Source organism: Kogia breviceps, chromosome 4 (genome assembly GCF_026419965.1).
Source record: "Kogia breviceps isolate mKogBre1 chromosome 4, mKogBre1 haplotype 1, whole genome shotgun sequence".
In the NCBI taxonomy this organism is placed as follows: Eukaryota; Metazoa; Chordata; class Mammalia; order Artiodactyla; family Physeteridae; genus Kogia; species Kogia breviceps.
In genome coordinates, this window is record NC_081313.1 from 151,178,234 (window position 1) to 151,200,719 (window position 22,486).

A 22,486-nucleotide genomic window follows, 5' to 3' on the forward strand; every position below is an offset into this window, starting at 1 on the left:
TTTTTTGGCTGTACCTTGCTGCATGTGGAATCTTAGTTCCCCAATCAGGGATGGAACCTGTGCCCCCTGCAGTGGAAGCACAGAGTCTTAACCACTGGACCGCCAGGGAAGTCCCATGTCTTGTTTATCTTTTTATCCCCAGTGACTAGTGCTGTGCCTAGTGCTGTGCCTAGCATATAGTGAAAACCTAGTGAATATCTGAATTCACTGTTATTTTGTGCACAGCCTGTATATGTATAGGGCATTATCTGTCACATAGTAGGATCTCGGTGAATGAGCACTGCATGAACCCGTGAGGGTATCTCCCTCTACAGGGCATTGATCGATATTAACAGGACAGCAGTGTGGACCTTTAAAGCTGAGTGGAACTTTAGGTCATTTTACCCAGGATCTTAATTTTATAGGGCATGAAAGCAGATCCTAGAAGAATTGCATCTTAACTAAGATCACACAGCCAGTTAGCAGTAGCCTGCTTTGTTTTCATGTACACCATGCAACCTTCTGAGCCTCACGTGGCTTCCCAAATAGGTTTTTCTATAGCAAAGAGAATGTGTGGACTGCTTGGCAAGCATGAGAACCAATCTGTTTATCAATTTTGATTCTCAGTATACAGTGTGAATTTTAACTTTCTGCTTTATAACCATTGCAGGAAGAGATTACATTGTGTTAAATATATAGTCTTGCTTTCTTAAATAGCTTTGTATAAAAAAGCTTTTTAAAAGTTTTCTTATCAAAAAAGGTGATAGTCTAAATGGGAAAAGAATTTTAAAAAGAATAGATACATGTATATGTATAACAGAATCACTTTGCTGTGCCCCTGAAACTAACACAATGTTGTTAGTCAACTATGCTTCAGTATAAAATAAAAATTTTTTAAAAGGTGATAGTCATTTGCTAAAATGACATAGAACTGTACACCCACATTCTACCTATATCTTCTTCCTGGTTGATATTTTGCTATAATTAGGTAAAGTACAACTGTTGAGGGAAACTGGGTGAAGGGTACACAGGACCCTCTGTACTCTTTGCAACTTCCTATGAATCTATAATTCTTTCGAAGTAAAAGAAATTTTTTAAGGTGATGATAAAAATGTCTAGGCACGAAACTATAAAGTTTTCTGGGAAATACATTTCTCAGAACTTGCCATTTTCAGTATGTCCTTGTAGGCAGATTTAGTGGCAAGGACTGGTGCTTACAGATCTCCTTAGTACTCAGTGTGCTTCTAATCAGTGATGATACCAAACTCTTAAGAGTGGGAATCTTTAGTAGCAAATTATAGAAGGTTCTGTAACATTATTTTCTTTAAATATTTTACAAAGAATCTTCTGTAGCCTTGGTGTGTGAGATTTTTTTCAGCACAGCCCATTTTTCTGGTAACGTCTTAACAGGGCTCTTTGTGCTTGGTCTCAGGGAGGTTCTCCTTAGTTTGAAACTCTGACTCACTCCATGCTGCTGCTCGTTTTGTTTTGTTTTTGTTTTGTTTTTTTTTGTTTTTTTGTTTTGTTTTGTGTGTGTGTGTGTGTGTGGTACGCGGGCCTCTCACTGTTGTGGCCTCGTGTTGCGGAGCACAGGCTCCGGACGCGCAGGCCCAGTGGCCATGGCTCACGGGCCCAGCCGCTCCGCGGCATGTGGGATCTTCCCGGACCGGGGCACGAACCCGTGTCCCCTGCGCGGGCAGGCGGATTCTCAACCACTGCACCACCAGGGAAGCCCTGTTTTTGTGGGGTTTTTTGCGGTATGCGGGCCTCTCACTGTTGTGGCCTCTCGTTGCGGAGCACAGGCTCCGGACGCACAGGCTCAGCAGCCATGGCTCACGGGCCCATCCGCTCCGCGGCACGTGGGATCCTCCCGGACCGGGGCATGAACCCGTGTCCCCTGCATCGGCAGGTGGACTCTCAACCACTGCGCCACCAGGGAAGCCCCTGATGCTTTTTTTTACCAAACTCTTTTAGCTTCACAGGTGGAGGTGGGATTAATTTGGGCCCGATCTCAGACTGACCAGGGGAGGGGCAAGGCTGTGGGAATCTGCTGCAGATCCTTCCCAAGACCTCTGAATGCTCAAACTTTAGGAAACCTCATGTAATCTGACTTTCATCTGCTGTAAAACCGAAACAGTGATACTCATCTTCAGGGTACCTTTGAAGATTGAGTGAGACTCTGAATCAGTGGAGAATAGTAAGTGCAGGTGCTGAGTGGTCATCGAGGCACACTAAGGAAGTAATGACTTGTCCTTGTAACATTTGGCTCAAATTAGTGCCTTATCAAAGTTGCTACTTTGGACTTCACTGATTTTTCCTCAAATCATTGAAACCTTTAATGTTGCATGAAAATAGATCCACTTTACCTTTAGAGGATCTTTTCCAACAACAGTCGGGGTTCCTGAGGGTCTTCACTGTATTTACAGGGTACTAGAAGAGCTCATGGGGAAAAGAAAGGTGAGCATGGTATTAGGTTGAAATTACCAATATTTAACTACTATTACCTTAAAAAGTTAAATGATTTTATATATTTCAACCTATACTCTTTTTTTTTGAAGTATAGTTGATTTACAATGTTGTGTTAATTTCTGCTGTACAGCAGTGATTCAGTTATACATATATATTACATTTTTAAATAAAATCCTCTTTGGACTTCCCTGGTGGTCCAGTGGTTAAGACTCCACACTTCCAATGCAGGGGGCACAGGTTCGATCCCTGGTCGAAGTTCTGCATGCTGTGCGCTGCGTCAAAAAAAAAAAAATTCTTTTCCATTATGGTTTATCATAGGATATTGAATATAGTTTCCTGTGCTATACAGTAGGGCCTTGTTGTTTATCCATTCTATATATAATAGTTTGCATCTGCTAACCCCAATCTTCCAATCCGTCCCTCCCCGACCCCCCACCCACCTTGGCAACCACAGTCTGTTCTCTATGTCTGTGAATCTGTTTCTGTTTTGTAGATAGGTTCATTTGTGTCATATTTTAGATTCCACATATAAGTGATATCATATGGTATTTTTCTTTCTCTTTCTGAATTACTTTACTTAGTATGATAATCTCTAATTGCATCCATGTTGCTGCAAATGGCATTATTTCCTTCTTTTTTTACGGCTGAGTAGTATTCCATTGTATAAACATACCACATCTTCGTTATCCATTCATCTGTTGATGGACATTTAGATTGTGAATAGTGCTGCTGTGAACATAGGGGTTGCATGTATCGTTTTTAATTTTTTTTTTAGAAATTTATTTTTGGCTGCATTGGGTCTTCGTTGCGGTGCGCAGGCTTTCTTTAGTTGCAGCAAGCGGGGGCTACTCTTTGTTGCGGTACATGGGCTTCTCATTGCGGTGGCTTCTCTTGTTGCAGAGCATGGGCTCTAGGGCACACGGGCTTCAGTAGTTGTGGCTCGTGGGCTCTAGAGCACTGGCTCAGTAGTTGTGGCTCACAGGCTTAGTTGCTCTGCGGCATGTGGGATCTTCCTGGATCAAGGCTCGAACCCGTGTCCCCTGCGTTGGCAGGCGGATTCTTAACCACTGCACCACCAGGGAAGTCCCTGTCTTTTTGAATTATAGTATTGTCTGGATATATACTCCGGAGTGGGATTGCTGGAACATATGACAACTCTGTTTTTAGTTTTTTTGAGGAACCTCTATATTGTCAATCTATACTTTTTTTTTTTTTTTTTTTCCTTCTTTGGCCGTGCCACACAGTATGCGGGATCTTAGTTCCCTGACCAGGGATTGAACCTGCGCCCCCTGCTGTAGAAGCGCAGAGTCCCAACCACTGGACCGCCAGGGAAGTCCCTGTCAACCTATACTTTCATCTACATGTCAGTGCATAAGGAACATTGATGAGAGAGCCACCCCTGTCTTAAACAGCCACATCTGTTTGTTAACTCAGTGGGAGAACTCTCATTTGGGGGAGTTTTACCACAAAGCACACTGGAATTTCATTGGTGGGTGGTGGAAGAGGGTGAAAGTAGAGGCTAGGTGAGGGACTGTCCTCACTAAGTGAGGGCTAGTGGATGGGTGGGGACAGGATACTGATTTGGTGTCCATAAGGTGTGGCAACTCCAACTTGACTCACCGTTTTTATCCTGGGGCCCCTCTCCCAGAGAAGATGATGAGTGGCACAGGCTAGGGTAGGAGTCAGGACTGACTGGGTGAGCATGCAAGGCCTCCAGTTTACCATCAAGCATGAAGTATTCTTTAACAAAACTCCCTTGTGGAGGAAATGAGCACCAGATTACATTATCCCAGAACTGAATCCTCCTGAAACCCTGTGCATCGGGAGACCATTAGGTAGTTACAACAGAAACCTCTGAGCTGAGTACCCAGAAGTACCAGTACACTGAGGGCAAGCACAAGGACAGCCAGTCGTGTATGCTTTATAGCTCTTACTGTGTTTGTTCTTAAATAATTTATAATCAGTTCAGACCATTTTCCCATCTCTGTTATAAATTCCTGGAGATCAGGCTCCATGGTTTACTCGTCTTTGTCTTCCTCTACAGTGCCCTACACATATCAGGCACTCCTGCAAATGCTCAAGACTCAAAAATCTGCCAGCGCCACTGTATTCCACACTTCCCAGACCCACCTACATCATTCCAGTTAAATTTTGTGTGCAGTTGAGAAAATGACCTGGTGTTTCCTTTGGCTAAAAGCAATTGGTATTGCAAAATTAAGTTGTTACTTTGGAATTTGCCTGCAGCTGTCTGCATGTGGATATTGAAAGAGGACGTGGTAGCTTTTATATCTGTTATGGCAAAGAAGGATTCTGTTTCTAATCTGGGAGAATCAGCTGACTCATCATGTGCGTTGACCTCTTAGGTGTCCATCTTCCCCCTTAGGAAAGTAGAAAACTGAGCTCCCAGGTTTACAGAGAGCCCAAACCTGACACTGAGGAACAAATTATTTTCCAAAAAAAAGAAATAATAGAAAGAATAACCCCCCCGAAAATTAGCAACTCATTTTTATTTCCTTCTGACGGACTAAATGGGTATGAATTTACGTTCCCAGAAGGAAACTTTTAAAACAAAGGATCTTATAAAGGGTCCATTTTAGGATTATGGTTCCTTTCCCGCTCTCACCCCTAGGTGGCAGCAGGAAGCAGAAAAACCTACATGAAAGTAAAGCGCACATATCCTTGTGTTGTAGGGGCTGTGTTCCTAGTTTTGTTTTGTTTTGTTTTGATATTTATTTATTTATCTGGCTGTGCCAGGTTTTAGTTGCAGCATGCGGGATCTTTGTTGCGGCAAGCGGGATCTTTAGTTGTGGCACGCAAACTCTTAGTTGTGGCATGTGGGATCTAGTTCCCTGACCAGGAATCCATCCTGGGCCCCCTGCATTGGGAGCATGGTATCTTAGCCATTGGACCACTGGGGAAGTCCCAGTATTTTTTTTTTAATTGAAGTATAGTTGATTTACAATGTTGCTGTACAGCAAAGTGATTCAGTTATACATATATACATACATTCTTTTTTTATATTCTTTTCCATTATGGTTTATCATAAGATAGTAAATATAGTTCTCTGCGCTATACAGTAGGACCTTGCTTATCCGTTCTGTATATAAAAACTTACGTCTGCTAACCCCAACATCCCACTCCAACCCTTTGCTGACAACCACCAGTCTGTTCTCTATGTCCGTGATTCTATTTATTTCATAAATAAGTTCATTTGTGTCATATTTTAAATTCCACATATAAGTGGTATATCATGGTATTTGTCTTTCTGGCTTGCGTTACTTAGTATGATAATCTCTAGTTGCATCCATGTTGCTGCTAATGGCATTATTTCCTTCTTTTCTATGGCTGAGTAGTATTCCATTGTATATATGTACCACATCTTCTTTATCCATTCATTTGTCAGTGGACACTTAGGTTGTTTCCAGGTCTTGGCTGTTGTGAATAGTGCTGCTATGAACATAGCAGTGCATGTCTCTTTTTGAATTACAGTTTTGTCTGGGTATATACCCAGGAGTGGGATTGCTGGATCATATGGTAATTCTGTTTTTAGTTTCTTGAGGAACCTCCATACTGTTTTCCACAGTGGGTGCACTAACTGACATCCCCACCAGCAGTATAAGAGGGTTCCCTTTTCTCCACACCCTCTCCAACATTTATTTTATTTTTTAAAGGGTGTTTATTTTTTTGATAAATTTATTTATTTTATTTTTGGCTGCGTTGAGTCTAAGTTGCTGCACGCGGGCTTTCTCTAGTTGTGGTAATGGGGGACTACTCTTTGTTGTGGTGCGTGAGCCTCTCATTGCGGTGGCCTCTGTTTGTTTTGGAGCATGGGCTCTACGCACAGGGGCTTCAGTAGTTGCGGTGTGTGGGCTCAGTAGTTGTGGCTCGTGGGCTCTAGATTGCAGGCTCAGTAGTTGTGCACAGGCTTAGTTGCTCCACAGCATGTGGGATCTTCCTGGACCGGGGCTTGAACCCATGTCCGCTGCATTGGTAGGTGGATTCCCAGCCACTGCACCATCAGGGAAGCCCTCCAGCATTTATTGTTTGTAGATTTTTTTGTTGATGGACATTCTGACTGGTGTAAGGTGATTAGATGCCTCATTGTAGTTTTGATTTGCATTTGTCTGATAATTAGCCATGTTGAGCATCTTTTCATATGCCTATTGGCCATCTGTGTGTCTTCTTTGGAGAAATGTCTGTTTAGGTCTTCTGCCCATTTTTTGATTGGGTTGTTTGATTTTTTTGTTGTCGAGTTGTATGAGCTGTCTGTATATTTTGGAAATTAAGCCCTTGTCAGTCTCATCGTTTGCAAATATTTTCTCCCATTCCATAGGTTGTCTTTTCATTTTGTCGATGGTTTCCTTTGCTGTGGAAAAGCTTGTGAGTTTCATTAGGTCCTATTTGGTTTTTTTGTTTGGTTTGGTTTATATTTCTGTTACCTTGGGAGACTGACCTGAGAAAACATTGGTACGATTCATGTCAGAGAACGTTTTGCCTGTGATCTCTTCTAGGATTTTTATGGTGTCATGTCTTACATTTAAGTCTTTAAGCCATTTTGAGTTTATTTTAGTGTATGGTGAGAGGGTGTGTTCTAACTTCATTGATTTACACGCAGCTGTCCAACTTTCCCAACACCAGTTGCTGAAGAGGCTGTCTTTTTCCCATTGTATATTCTTACCTCCTTTGTTGAAGATTAATTGATTGTAGGTGTGTAGGTTTATTTCTGGACCCTGTGTTCCATTGATCCATATGTCTGTTTTTGTGCCAGTACCACACTGTTTTGATTACTATAGCTTTGTAGTATTGTCTGAAGTCTGGCAGGGTTATGCCTCCAGCTTTGTTCTTTTTCCTCAGGGTTGCTTTGACAATTCTGGGACTTTTACGGTTCCATATGAATTTTAAGATTATTTGTTCTAGGGACCTCCCTGGTGGTCCAGTGGTAAAGCATCTGCCTTACAATGCAGGGGACACAGGTTTGATCCCTGGTCAGGGAACTGAGTTGCCACATTCTGCAGGACAACTAAGCCCACGTGCCGCAATTACTGAGCTCACACGCCTCAACTAGAGAGCCTGCGTGCTGCAAACTACAGAGCCCACACGCCCTGGAACCCACGTGCCACAACTAGAGAAGAGAAAACCCACGTGCCACAACTAGATAGAAGCCCACGTGCTGCAACGAAGAGTCCATGTGCTGCAATGAAGATCCCACATGCCACAGCCAAGACCCAACGCAGGCCAAAAATAAATCTTTTTAAAAATGTTTTTTAAAAAAGATTAGTTCTGTGAAAACTGTCATGGGTAATTTGATAGGGATTGCATTAAATCTGTCGATTCTTTTGGGTAGTATGGCCATTTTAATGTATTAAGTCTTCCAATCCAAGAGCATGGGATATCTTTCCATTTCTTTGAATCATCTTCAGTTTCCTTTATTAATGTTTTATAGTTCTCAGTGTATAAGTCTTTCACCTCCTTGGTCAGGTTTATTCCTAAGTATTTTATTGTTGGGGGTGCAATTTTAAAAGTTTTTTTTTTTTTTTTAACATTCCTTTTCTGATATTTCATTGTTGGTGTAAAGAAATGCAACTGATTTCTGTATGTTAATCTTGTATCCTGCTACCTTGCTGAATTCATTTATCAGTACTAGTAGTTTTTGTGTGGAGTATTTAGGGTTTTCTATGTATGATATCATATCATCTGCATATAATGACAATTTTACCTTTTCTCTTGCAATTTGAATACCTTTTATTTCTTTTTCTTGTCTGATTTCTGTGGCTAGGACTTCAGTACTGTGTTGAATAGAAGAGGTGAGAGTGAGCATCCTTGTCTTGTTCCAGAATTTAGCAGGAAGGCTTTCAGCTTTTCACCACAGAATATTATATTGGCTGTGGGTTTGTCATAAATTTATTATCTTGAGATATGTTCCCTCTATACGTAGGGGCTGTGTTCTTGAGTTGAGTCCTAGGATCATGTTTTGCTTATACCTCTGCCCTACAGTTCCATTTATTGAGCATTCCTAACCTTTTCTGAGCTAACTTAATTACCCAGATATGCATTTAAAGAAATACTTAGCCAGTATTTATAGAACACTGTGCAGTCAGCTTTAACAGTTAACAAATAAAATCTTGAAGGAGAGGGACTGGAACATTAAAATTGGAACTCAGAGACTGATAAAATTGCCCTCCTTGTTTTCTTGCTCATTGCACATTTGTGTCTACAGGTAGTTTGCTGCTGAGAGCTGGTGCCCTTGGCCCCCTCTTTCTCTCCACCCCACGCCCAGGGGGTCAGGTACTTCTGTGCTTAGCCTCCTGGGGTGGATGTTGTGGGTCATTGTGACCCTTCTCTGCAGCAGAAGAAAGCAGCACAGAGTGTCTTGTGCTACTCTCTAACTCCTCTGAAATCTGCTTAAAGATAATAATGAAAGCTGTTAATTGGAATGTTGTAAATAGCACGGTATAAATGCTTAGGGCCAGTGGTTGAGGGGGAGGTTGGAATTGAGAGTGGGGGATAAAGGACAAAAATATAACAGAAGTAAACATAGGAAAGGAGCAGACGTGTATGGAGGCTGAGTGCAGGTGCCTCTGTTAGTGGAGGAGTTGTGTCCTGGTAGCTGAAAACGAGGCTGGGAAATAACGGAAAGATACCACCTCTTCTCTTCCTGTCATGTTCTCTCCATGAAACTCCTGCCCTTGAACTCTCAGGGTGCTTATTGCTCTACGGCTTGCATATGGTGTTTGTCTTATTCTGTAGCCATGTCCATGTATGTCCCATGTCCTAGAAGATTGGAAGCCTGTGAAGAGTAGGGACCACCTCATTTGTCTTGATATCCCCACAGCACTTGTCCCTGACACATGGTAGACTCTTAATAAGATTAGTTGAACAAATCCAATTGAGGAGAACATGGGGAAGTAAGTAACTGCCAGACAGACATGACTGTGTTCAAATTAATGGTCTTGTTAAGAAGTGGTAGGATTTGGGAGGGCTGGTGACTGGGTACAGGGGATTAGAAGATGCTCACGGTTGGTGGGGAGCAGAGTGGGACAAAAGCCAAAAGGCAGAGGCCTGTAAGGCATATGAGGAAGCAGCCTAGCCTGGAGAGAAGGGGTGGAGCCAGGCAAGGGCACCTAGAAAGATGAGGAAGGGCATGAAAATGCGTGTGCACTAAGATGGAGGCCTGGAGCTTGTGATCAGCCCCCAACAAGGCCTGAAAAAGAGCCTATACTAGCTAAGTCTCCTTTAGCTGAAGGCAACAGAAATCCAAGTTAAACCAGCTTAAACACAAGGAGAAATTTATTGGTTCCCATAAGTGAAAAGTCTAGGGGGATGGCTGGTCTCGTGTATAACCTAGATCCGGGATGCAAATGATGTCCTCAAGAATATATATGTATCCTTTGGCTCTTTCTCATTAGCTCCATTCTCAGTCACACCCTCAGATTAGATGACTGGGCTGCGTCAGGCTTGTGTCCTGAAAAAAGAGCTGCAAGAGTACAGGGACTGACGCATTGACTGCAGCTGGATTACTTTCCCACAGCTGAGCTAGTCTTCACTCAGGCAAGGCCACAGGAGAGGAAGAGGCAGAGACAACCCTGGAGGGGGAATGGGGGTGTGTTCCCAGAAGTGAGAGTTGTAAACTGGGCAAGCAAAATCGGCAGGAGAGCACTGCAGGGATAGAGGCCCCTGGTTTAAGTCACCATTAGAAGCAGACGGGCCTCATACGTGGTGTATATATAAGTCACTCTTTTTCTTGTTTTTCAGCATCTCCATGATACGGTGAAGAGGAATCTCGATAGTGCCACATCCCCTCAGAATGGTGATCAACAGAATGGCTATGGAGACTTCTTTCCTGGGCATAAGAAGACCCGCCGGGAGGCCCCTCTGGGAGTTGCCGTCTCTTCCAATGGCCTGCCTCCAGCCTCCCCCCTTGGTCAGCCTGACAAGCCTGGCACAGAGGCCCTACAGGCCAGCGGGAAGCACTCACTGGGGCTGGACTCCATCAGCAAGAAGTGTCTGGCAGACTCGAGCCTCCACTTGAATGGAGGCAGCAACCCCAGTGAGTCATTTCCCCTGAGCCTGAATAAAGAACTGAAGCAGGAGCCCGTGGATGACCTGCCTTGCATGATCGCAGGGGCTGGAGGCTCCATATCTCAAAGCAACCTCATGCCTGACCTCAACCTTAATGAGCAGGAGTGGAAGGAGCTCATCGAGGAGCTGAACAGGTCAGTGCCTGATGAAGACATGAAGGACCTATTTAATGAGGACTTTGAAGAGAAGAAGGATCCAGAGTCTTCTGGTTCTGCCACACAGACCCCCTTGGCACAGGACATTAATATTAAAACAGAATTCTCTCCAGCAGCCTTTGAACAAGAACAGTTAGGCTCTCCACAAGTGAGGGCTGGGTCTGCAGGACAGACCTTTATGGGGCCTTCATCTGGCCCTGTGAGCACAGATTCACCCAGTCTAGGAGGCTCTCAGCCCCTGTTCCACACCTCTGGTCAGCCTGGGGTGGACAATCCCAGTCCCAACCTGATGTCGGCATCAGCCCAGGCCCAGAATGCACAAAGAGCCCTCTCCAGTGTGGTGTTGCCTAGCCAGGGCCCAGGTGGGAGCTCAGAGCTGTCCTCTGCCCACCAACTCCAGCAGATCGCTGCCAAGCAGAAGCGTGAGCAGATGCTCCAGAACCCACAGCAGGCTGCCCCAGCACCAGCTCCAGGCCAGATATCCACGTGGCAGCAGACAGGCCCCTCCCACAGCCCCTTAAATGTCCCTTATTCCATGGAAAAACCTGCCAGCCCTCCTGGTTACAAGCAAGACTTCACTAGCTCCAAACTGCTCATGATGCCCAGTGTGAACAAGAGCTCCCCTCGGCCCGGAGGCCCCTATCTCCAGCCCAGCCATGTGAGCCTGCTGAGTCACCAGCCACCAAGTAACTTGAATCAGAATCCCGTGGCTAACCAAGGATCAGTGCTGGACTACGGCAACACCAAACCCCTTTCTCACTACAAAGCAGACTGTGGGCAAGGCGGCCCTGGGGCTGGCCAGAGCAAGCCGGCCCTGATGGCTTATCTTCCCCAGCAACTGTCTCATCTGAACAACGAGCAGAACTCCTTATTTCTAATGAAACCAAAGCCAGGAAATTTGCCCTTCCGATCACTGGTTCCACCTAGCCAGGTGAGCACGGGACTTCACTCTGTTATTCTGCATCCACATCCATCCTAGTGTGGTTACCAGATCCCAGGTAGTTGCGGAACAAAGGGAGGGAGGGAACTGGTACTTTCGTCCTTTGACTCCCTTGGGAGTGAAAATTGACCAAGCAAACGAGGATTGATTCTTAAAAAACAAAAACAGGGTAAAATTCTCTAGTGTAACTTGGTTTTAACTGTATACCCGTTTGAGGAATCCCCTGCTCTTGGTCTAGTGTCTCTTTCATGCCATACAACTTAAGTCATTTGTGGCAAGATCACATTTAATGTCCTTAGAGGCTCTGCTTTTTTTTTTAATATACCACTTTTCAGACATGTGTGTTCAAAATACCATAAGTTTTAGTAAGCTTATAACATTATAGGTGAGTGCTGCTTCCTAACAAGTTATTTAGTCAAGCCTGGCAGAATCACATGGCTTTGTAGGGTGGAGAATGATCAAGTACCATTCTGTGATGATCATTATTTGCATTTCTACTCACATTCAAATATGTTCTAAAATGTCTCCCCACTGGAAGCCTTCTCATGGCTAGGACTTGTATAGTAAACAAACACAGAGTGTTCCCAGACTTCCTCAAAGTTAGCACTTGCTTTTCTTACTCCACAGTGTGTCCTGGATTGTCTTCTATATCTATAGAAGACATATATATATAGATCCATTGATACTTTTTAACACTTGTGTGACAGTAGTTGTGTCACATGCAGTTGGGTGTATTGCATTGCCTCCTTTCTTTCACGGCTATAAGCCTGCAGTCTCTTTGTAGCACACTCTAAAATTTTAAAAATTAAAAAACTCAATGCTAGTAATACCATGAGGAAATTGACATGTTCAGATAGTAGTGAGGGTGTGTAAATGGGCACAATGCTTTTGGAAAGTAATTTGACATTTTGTATTTTTCATAAGCCATAAAAATATTTGTAAGCATTGACACATTATATACCCCTGCAAGAAATAATCCAAAAAAAAGAAGAAAGTTACTACAAGATATTCATTGCATGATTATTTCTAATAGCCAAAAACTGGAAGCAGTCTAAGCATCTGTCAGCAGAAGAATGCATATATAAACGTTCATACTTGTAATTATTTCAGCCACTAAACTGCTACACAGTCACTAAGAGCATCCTAAAGAAAGAGCGGCACAGTGATGTCTGCCATTTCAGTAGTACTTTGCACCTCACAAGGCACTCTTGTAGTCCATAAGCTTCTGGTGATTGGGGTGAGGAGATTACTTCAGAATCTGTCTGCTCTAAGATTAGAATCTTGTAAAAAGATTAAATATACAAATGAGGGACTTCCCTGGTGGTCCAGTGGTTAAGACTCCACGCTCCCAATGCAGGGGGCCCAGGTTTGATTCCTGGTGAGGGAACTAGATCCCTCATGCCACAACTAAGACCCGGTGCAGCCAAATACATACATACATACATACATACAAATAAATAAGGACTAGGGAAAAGCTCAAAAAGTTGAATTTTTTTAAATGATAATTGCTTTTTGCCTTTTTCCTGTATGAGTTAAAATTTCTCCTTTTAAAGGTAAGTAATGATGTTGGGGTAATATTGTGGTAACCTTTGACATGACTCTCTCACTTTAGGTTCAGGTATTAATAGAGAATATCCATTAAAGTTCTCATTGGTACTCAGTATTTTTTGAGCATGAGTATCTGACAAAAGTCAAGCAGTCTCTTTCCAGGAAAATGCTGTACACAGGTGGACAAACCATATAATTTCAGGAGGTTCAGGGACAGCCCTGCCACCAGGGGCCCAAGGTTTGCACACTCAGAATGTAACATCTCCATTGACCAGAGCCCCTCAGAAGTTCCTCCTCTGGGGGCCTATCCACACCCATGCATTCCAGTAAGGGAGCATTTATAAGCTACAGTTGCCACTGGAACTATGTATACAAATATATGAGCTTAAATGTAAAATCACACCTTTGCCACTGGTGAATCATAGGAAACAAACCTAACATGCAGCTAGTGACTGTTCATTGCCATGCCTGAATACTCAGGTGTTAGTGCTATTGGTCTCCAGCCCTGCCCTGGAGGGTGGTTTCTCTGGAGTCACCTGCAGGGAAGAAGAGGCTTCAAGAGAGCCTTGAGCCAGGCTTTCACTGGATGCAGCTAATCTTCTCTGATCAGGGCTTATAGTCTTCAGTGTGTCCCACCTGACTTGAGACCCCCTTTTCTGTGTTGACAGGACCAGAACCCTCCCAGCGTCCCTGTACCAACCCAGGCTGCCAGCGTGGGGACTCAGCCACCCGCTGTGTCCGTGGCCAGCACTCACAGTAGCACCTCCTTTCTCAGTAACCAGCAGCAGGCAGCTGTAATGAAGCAGCATCAGTTGCTTTTGGACCAACAGAAACAGAGGGAGCAGCAACAAAAGCATTTGCAACAACAGCAGTTTTTGCAAAGGCAACAGCACCTTCTGGCAGAACAGGTAAAGAGAAAGATGGAAGAAAACCCCACCATCCTTTCCCATGTTTGCCTGCCTCCCAAGTCACTGCAGTAGCTACAAGCTCCAGTGTGTATGTATGTGGATTTGTGATTGTTTGTATGCCCGGTATTAGAGTACTCCTGGAAACAGGCATGTGATGTTTCTCAGACAGTGGTAGCCTGTGTCAGAGCAGCTTTATGTCACTTAGTGGGCATTAATGAAGGCTGAATCTGTGGCTAAAACTATGTGTTAGGAACATTTTTCCATGTCCCTTTTCAGCAGCTACCAAAGCACTGAGCTCACTGGTTCAACAGTTTGCTGTGGGATCAAGCTTTTTTGTAAAGGTAGAGATTGCTATAAGGGAGAACGTAAAGCAGGGAAATGAAGACATCCCTGAGGTACTGAGGTTCAAGAATCAGGACTGACAAGCCCCCTCCTAGTCCTGCAGTTCACCCACTTGGTCACTAAATGTAGTGTTTAGGTACCAAGGTTACAGGAGTTCTCAGGATTTTAAATTGCATCCTTAAGACATAAGAGAACTAGCTACCCAGAGGATAAAGTTGATTGAGGAGGACTTTAAAACCCACGTTACTGCCTCAGTTCTACCATTTTTTAAATAACAGCTTTATTGGGATGTAATTCACATGACATGCAGTCTACCCATTTAAAGTGTATAATTCAAATAGTTTTTAGTTTATTCACAGAGTTATACAAACCATCACCACAGCCACTTTTAGAACATTACCTAAAAGAAACCCTGTACCCATTAAAAGTTGTTCCCCCATCTTCCCAAGCCTAGGGAACCACTAATCTACTTTTTATCTCTATAGATTTATCTATTCCGGACATTTCGTATAAACGCATTCAAGATTCAGCCATATTGTAGCATGTATCCATACCTCACTCCTTTCTGTGGCTGAATAATATTCCATTCTATGAATATGCTACATTTTATCTGTTCATCAGTTTATAGACATTTGGGTTGTTTCCCCTTTTTGTGGACATAGGTTTTCAGTCCTTTTGAGTATACACCAAGAGATGGAATTGTTGTTGAGTCATATGGTATAACTCTTTAACCTTTTGAGAAACTGCCAGACTGTTTTCCAAAGCAGCTGCACCATTTTGCGTTCCCACAGCAGTGTGTGAGGGGGCCAGTTTCTCCACATCCTTGACACACTTATGTCTTTTTGATTCTAGCCATCCTAGTAGGTGTGAAGTGATATCTGTCTCATTGTGGCTTTGATTTGCATTTCCCTGGTCTGCCATTCTTTTTTCTTTAAACTGATACGTCACTTTTTTTTTTTTTTAATCATTGCCCCATCCTTCTGTCTCATACTGCAATTTATTAAGAGTCCCCCAAATGAGATTACGCCCATTATCTCCGTAGGAGTCCCTCTGAGTAACAAACTTGGACAGTTTACCTTTCTCTAATCACTTTGTTTTTGTTTTATGTGGGTCTTATAATTTTCTGTTGTTCTTGGCATTTTCTAGGAGAAGCAACAGTTTCAGCGCCATCTGACCCGCCCGCCACCCCAGTACCAAGACCCAACACAGAGCTCCTTCCCACAACAGGTTGGACAGTTCACAGGTGAGGAGTGTCTGAGGCAGTGGAGTGGGGCAGGGGAAGGCAGGCACTGGACAGAGCAGGTAGTTTGTTCTACTCGTGCTGAGTTCCTGCTGTCTGCCCAGCTTTATGCTATAGATGCTAAATGGATGTATATGCTCCTGTAACTCCATTCTGTATAAGGAGCCTAGTGTTCTGGTTACCCTACAGGTCAGGAGAAGAAAGTCATAGAGGCAGACTACTTTAGCTAAGTGCTTTGGCTGGGTCCCTGGCTGTATAATCTTTTGAGGCAAAATCATCTGTAGTTGGAAGATATCTTATCAATAGGAAGTGGCTTCTGTAATTCTTAAGAAAGTTCTTTGCTTCTACCATTATGTGTCTGTTCAAAAAATGACCCTCTCCTATTTTCCAGATAAGGAGAGACTTAATGCACTTTTATGGCCTGTTGCTTCTTTTCTTTCTTCCTGTCTGCTCATATTGGTGTCACGGATGGCAGTATCAGCAGTTGACCAGAAAGGGGCAGGAAGCATTCTGAGGTCTCAGCTGTCATGTCTCAGATATGTGAGGGAACCTGACCGCCATTGCTCAGGCTGTTGCTCCAGAAATATAGAGAGATTTCAGTTGACAGATGCAGTAAAATCTAGGCCATACCTGCCTTTCTAGCTCTTGGAATATCTTCAAAACCTGTGCTTCTCTTGGTCAGTGATTCTCGCTATAAAGTGTCCCAGAGAAGTTGACCACAGCTGTGCATTCCAGAGGAGACTTAAGTGGGGTTTTATTATGCTTGTGCTAACAGGGACCAGGGGTTGAAGTCTGTGGGCATCTCAGAAGCCTGGGTCTTGGCCAGCTTTCCTGCCTTCATCCCATCTGATGTTGTTGTGGGCTATCAGTGGGAGAGAAGTGGACTGTTTCAGCATTTCCCTTTTGTCTTCAACTCAGTTTTTAGTTAGGTGCTGATGGAGAGAGGAAGAGGAAAAACAGAGTGTACTCAGTATGGCCAACCCCTGAACAATCGCTCACTTACGCACAAAAAAACATCTCTGTCAGGGCTGTCACCATGCATCCACTGCTTAAGACAGAGTCCCAAATAGCAAGTTCTCTGAGGACAGGACCTCTCTGTCCCATTCCATGCTGTCTCCCCAGCACAGAACCCACCACAGAGCAGGTGCTCAGTAAATACCTTCTGATTTCAGTCCAGACTCCTTCCTCCCTTCACCACCCTGCAGTGCCACACTGTGTGGGCCTCATCTAAGTGATCCTGACAGTCCCTGCTGAGCTAGGTCTAAACCAGAGTCACAGTCCAGTTACCCTTTAGCTTTGCAACCCTGTCCCCTCCTATGGTTGCTGCAGCTCTTCTGAATCTGGCCGGGACCATCTCTTCCTTTTATCTCTAGACACTCTCCCCACATTCTAGCCATAGAGTTTGCCCCTTCCTCTGTGCCTGTCTTAATCTCCTTTTGCTCCAGACTGGCTGGGAAACCTTTGCCCCCAGGGCTCTCTTTGAGGTTCCACTGATCATGAGGTATCTGGTGTTTTGATTTTGCCTTTCAGGCCTGTGGGATAGCAGCTGCAGCTTGGGTCTTGGAGGTATCTCCATAGTGGTGGTGAAGAAATGCTAGCTTAGTTGACAGAATTTTCTCTGTCTTCTAGGGTCCTCTTCTGCCATGCCTGGCATGAACAACTTGGGTCCATCTAACTCCAGCTGTCCTCGAGTGTTCGCTCAGGCCGGGAATCTGATGCCAATGGGCCCTGGACACACTTCGGTTTCTTCTCTCCCTTCAAGCTCAGGCCAGCAGGACCGGGGTGTGGCTCAGTTCACTGGCTCACAAAGCATGCCACAGGGCAGCCTCTATGGCATGGCTTCTGGTATGACCCAGAGAGTTGCCCAGCCCCCACCACAGGCCACCAATGGACACGCCCACATTCCACGGCAGACTGGTGTGGGCCCGAACACCTCGGTTTCAGCTGCCTATGGGCAGAACTCTCTGGGGAACTCGGGTCTCTCCCAACAGCACAATAAGGGGACCCTGAACTCTGGTTTAACTAAGCCACAGGTCCCAAGGGTATCGGCAACCATGGGAGGCCAGAATTCCACATGGCAACATCAGGGAATGCCGAACCTGAGTGGCCAAACCCCAGGGAACAACTCCGTAAGCCCCTTCACTGCAGCTTCCAGTTTCCACATGCAGCAGGCCCATCTGAAAATGTCCAGCCCGCAGTTCTCCCAAGCGATGCCCAGCAGGCCCATGGCCCCCATGAGCTCAGCAGCTGCAGCGGGGTCCATGTTGCCCCCTGTGAGCACACAGCAGAGGACCAGTGCCCCAGCCCCAGCACCTCCCCAGGGAGCCCCACAGCAGGCCTTGCCAGGCCTGAGCCCAGCTGGGCCTGAGCTGGGGGCCTTCAGCCAGAGCCCCGCCCCAACAGTGGGCGGCCGGGCAGGGCTACACTGCGCCCAGGCCTACCCTGTGCGGACCGCAGGCCAAGAACTGCCCTTTGCCTACAGTGGGCAGCCAGGTAGCAGCGGGCTGGCCAGCATGGCCGGAGATGCCGACCTGATCGACTCCCTGCTGAAGAACAGGACTTCGGAGGAGTGGATGAATGATTTGGACGACCTTCTAGGGCCTCAGTAACAGGAGGATTTGTGGTGTTTTCAGTGTTCATACAGCCTATATTTTTGTTCTCAAATTCAAGGAAGAGCAAAACTACCTTGGACCAAAACCCCACAGCCCGGGGAGCTGGGCAGGTAGAGCTAGAGCCATGGGGCTGAGGCCTGGTCCTCCCAGGCTCTGTGGGGCCCAGGGCTCCCAGCCAGCAGTTGTGGTATGTTGGGCTGGCCCCACCCCATCTGCTGGCGTCGTTATCTGATGTTGGGACAGCAGGACAGGGTTCTGCAGGTGGTTTTCTATCAAAATGACCAAAAAACCAACAGTGAAACCCCACGATGTCAGGCTTATAAAAATCTGTGCTATCATGTTGACTTAATCCAAGATTTCTCCACTTGCCCCATTTTGGGACAAATTTTTGTTGAAACTTTATAGCAGAACTATTTGCAATTTGTAGCATAGAAAAGATTTTAAATTTTTTTTAAGGTTTTAAAACAGATTAGGGTAGGTGGTGGTTTAAATTGATAAGTGGCATTGGAAACTTAGGGTTTCCTTTTGATTAAGAGCCTTTTTTATTCCTGCTCTTTGTCAGCTTTCAGGGCAAAGGGAGGCTCACTGGAAAATCATTTCCGTAAGTGCAGGCTGTGACTGCATGTGCCAAAAAGGAACAGGATGCCGTGAGACAGCAGAGTTAGTGACACAGATCTGGTCTTTCCAGCAGCTCCTCCTCCTCCCAGAATGCTGTTCTTCCAGGCTGGCATTTAGGAGGATGTGGGCTGAGGAATCCCTTCCTCCCATGTGTTGGTAGCAAGACCCCAGGCGGCCCCCAGGCCAAATGCTGAAATGAAATAATTGGGATTCCTGTGTCCTCTTTTGTTGTTTCTCCTTTTGCAGTTTCTCCGAAAACTCATATTTAATGTGTTAGGAAGGTGATCATTGTTGAGTTATGCACAGATGTCTTTCCTGCACCCTGTCTTCATTTCCCATAACCTTTCTTTCTGCCTCCCCTTCTTTCTCTCTCCAGCCCAAATGGAAAAACTCCTTAAGCCACTGATTTACTAGATTGGAGAGGAAAAGAAAGAGTCATTAGAATTCCCTAGGCAAGCGTAGTGTAGTAAGGAGCTGGGTATCCCTTCCCCAGAAAGCAAAGGTTTGTGGGAAGGAGAAAAACAGGTGTGCCCTGTTTGGCCGGGAGGATGCAGGCCGGGCCAGAGGAAGGAATTCCACTTTGTTTTACTACTTCTGCCACTCCCTTGTCAGATGACTTGCACTTTTTAAAGAGAATTGCTTTGTAACACTAATACATCCTTTCTAAAGATTCGAGTGGATTTTTTTCTTAAGGTCTCTGACTTTTTAAGTCTTGACTAAGCTAAGAGTCCACAACAACCTGTGGGCTGTTTGTGGGAAATGAAGACAGAGCACTTCGATGTAACAAAAGCAACATGGTAAGCACAAGGTGAGACCCTTTTAAATGGGGTGTCGGAGAGAAAATAGTACACTGAAAAGAGTGGCGTATGTGCAGAGTGGTCTCTGGTGAAACCACAACCCCATTTTTATTTCCCTGGAGCCTCAAAATGGATAATTCAAGGAGTAGGGTATGTAAAGAGCCAAGGAAAATATTCACATAACCAGCTTGAGTGGCTTTGAGGGGACAAAGGGTTGTACACACATTGGTAATTATTTTGCACCAGCAGTGCCTTTCATGGGGGTACTTGGACCCTCAGATCTTCTTCTCTAATAGCCATTTGCCACCACCGGTGGTGTTTGGGCCATTTCCCCTTTAAACACCCTCCCTGCCTTCCCCAGCTACTGAATATAACTCTCAAAGAAGGGAATGAATCATAAAGCCAGTGAAGACTCCACCCTCTGAGTGAGTTCCCCGATCTGAAGGGGAAGAGGGTGACTTCAGCAGGTTTTCTACCAAAAATAACGGGCCCGAAGGCTGGTGGTGGGTCCTTGTTCCTCTCCTGGTCTCCCTCTGGCTGCTGCTCACCTCCATCCCCGGGCGTTCACGCCTCTGCATCCCCCTTGTGGGGAGGGCTGCCCCTGCCTTAGTCCTGGGGCCACCTAGACAGACAGCAGGCTTCTCACTTGCTGCAGTGTCAGAGCAATAAAATGTGATGCTTGGAGTCCCCCCCAGGGAGCTGCCTGTGGCTTTATTTATGAATCTGGTTTTTGGGTAGTCAGGGAAGGAGACAACTCCACTTCAGTGCAAATCCCCATCTTCCAGGAGCCATGACTCAAAAGAAAAGGGTGCTTGGACTTTTGTTATACACACTTGCTTTGTGTAAATAAATGTTTACAATTTTATATTAAAAATGGAATAAGCGTTAGAGCTTCTGACTGTATATTTTTTACTTTTATAGATTTTAAAACTATGATCCTTTATATATGTGTTTTGGGGGCCGTAAGTTTTATGTCAAACAGTTGGTATTGTTAACTTTTTACTGTCATCAAAGTACATAAAAATCCTATTAATTCCCTTATTCTTCTACTTCCCTTAACTCTGGTATACACCAAAAAGAAATCTTTACTTTCCTGTTTTATCATTATAAAATAATAAAAGTATTTTGCTAGTATGGAAACTGCCCATGTATTTCACTTCACATGGCTGTGCCACAAGGTAGAAGGTGGACCAGTACACAGCTGCTTTGTTTGGTAGTTGATTTCCTTTTATGATTTAGCTGCTTTCTTAATGCACATTGGTGGTGGGGGTGTTTGATTTTTGGTCATAGATAGGAAATTAGCACTGACATTGCCCAGGGCCACCGGTCTGTCCCCTCTCTAGACCTCATCCATGCCCTTATGTCTAATGTGAGGGAAGTTGGACTTCAGGGATACTTTAGATCCTTAGCAGTTCATATGTTTTACTTAAACCCTTAGATTTACCGTCAGTGCAGTTCTCTAGGTCTTGTTTAGTTTTCTTTTTTATTGTAGGGAAGTGTGTGCTCTGGCATGTTCACCCATCCACTCCTGTCAGTGTCACACTGTGAAGGGGCATCAGATGATGACAGAAGTCACACCGGGAGTCTGGAAGGCAAGTCTTCTCAGTGACCTCTCACCTCAGCCATAGGCTGGAAGTGGGTCAGACCTAGAGAAGCTTGAGCTCTTAGAAGGGCAGGAAAGAGCAGCCTTCAGGGAGGAAGCCTGTCATGTGATGGAATTAAAAGGTTTAATTACTCTAATGAAGCCTAACATAGCCATGTATATAAGGCACAGTAAAGGGAAGAACTCAAGACTCATGAAGTCTTGGCTGAGAATGCACAGAATGTGTATGTTGTTTGGGGTGGGGTGGGGGGCTCGCTCTCATGAGTGGCAAAGGAAGTACAAAACAGAACCAAAGGGAGGTGATTCTGCTTGTCACATTACCTCAGTCATCCTCAGTGCTGACTGCAGGGTGATGAGGCAGGCTGCTGTACAACTTTTTTGTGGGAAGAAATTTTGAAAAAGGTAGCAAGCGCCTTAAAATATTGGTGCTGTCCACTCCAGAAATTCCAATTCTGAGAAGCCATCCTTGAAAATAATTCTGAGTGCAGAAAAAGGTTATATAGCACCATGGTGTTCCTAGTAGCACTATTTATAACTGCAGAAAACTAGGAGAATCTAAAGAGCTGTCAGAGGGGATTGGTTAAGTAAATTGCAGTACTTCCTCTTGATGAGGTACAATATAGTTACTTTAAATATTTAGGAAGGTTTTGAACATTGCAACTTGGAATGCTGGTTTTGTTGGGCTTCTGTTGGGAGCCAACAGAAAAACTGGCTAATAAAACCCTGAACATTCCCTGCCCCCAGTCTGTATTTTAGGTTACCAGCTAATTCCCAGAATCAGAGGAGGTGTTTAACAAGCCTCGGGAGTGCCAAGAGTCAGGCAGTTCCAGTCTCTGCTGCCTGGCCACCTTCCCGAGTCTGTGAAGAGTTACAAGCCAGACTCATGTGGTGACCAAGGCAGGCTCTTTGAGGCACAGCTCCCTCAGCTCATGTTTATAGAGCACCCACTATGTCCAGGCATTGTATTAGGAGCAGGGAAAGTAGCAGCAGTATAGGAGAGCAGGGCCCTGCTCCGTGGACCTTCAGTCTCATGTGAAGGGGATGTCATAAACAGGTGACAGATGATTTCAAAATGGTGTCAGGAAGAAACTAAAACAGTGCATAAGGTAGAGGCTGCCATGGGGGAGGGGAGGCCTGAGAGACTTTAGATGTGGTGGGCAGAGTAGGCTCCACTAAGGAGACACCTAACTAAGGCC

At 44.9% G+C, this 22,486-nt stretch overlaps 2 protein-coding genes across 4 annotated transcripts in view; one reads left to right on the plus strand and one right to left on the minus strand.

Moving 5' to 3' along the window:
- MAML1 (mastermind like transcriptional coactivator 1) overlaps positions 1-20,824 on the plus strand; it is a 46,774-nt gene extending 25,950 nt beyond the window's left edge. Inside the window, exons 2-5 of the mRNA XM_059060512.2 lie at positions 10,201-11,613; positions 13,839-14,078; positions 15,567-15,663; positions 17,290-20,824. Coding sequence (XP_058916495.1) covers positions 10,201-11,613; positions 13,839-14,078; positions 15,567-15,663; positions 17,290-18,269 — 2,730 coding nt within the window. The 3' untranslated portion in view covers positions 18,270-20,824. The remainder of the gene's footprint in view (positions 1-10,200; positions 11,614-13,838; positions 14,079-15,566; positions 15,664-17,289) is intronic.
- Positions 1-22,486, minus strand: part of HNRNPH1 (heterogeneous nuclear ribonucleoprotein H1) — a 264,799-nt gene that overhangs the window by 115,561 nt on the left and 126,752 nt on the right. Inside the window, exon 1 of one of the 3 annotated variants that reach the window (XM_067032236.1) lies at positions 7,494-7,503. The exons of the other annotated variants lie outside the window; for them this stretch is intronic. The gene's annotated coding sequence lies outside the window, so the exon portion shown is untranslated. Of the gene's footprint in view, positions 1-7,493; positions 7,504-22,486 lie in introns of those variants that run through there. 3 annotated transcript variants of the gene reach the window in all.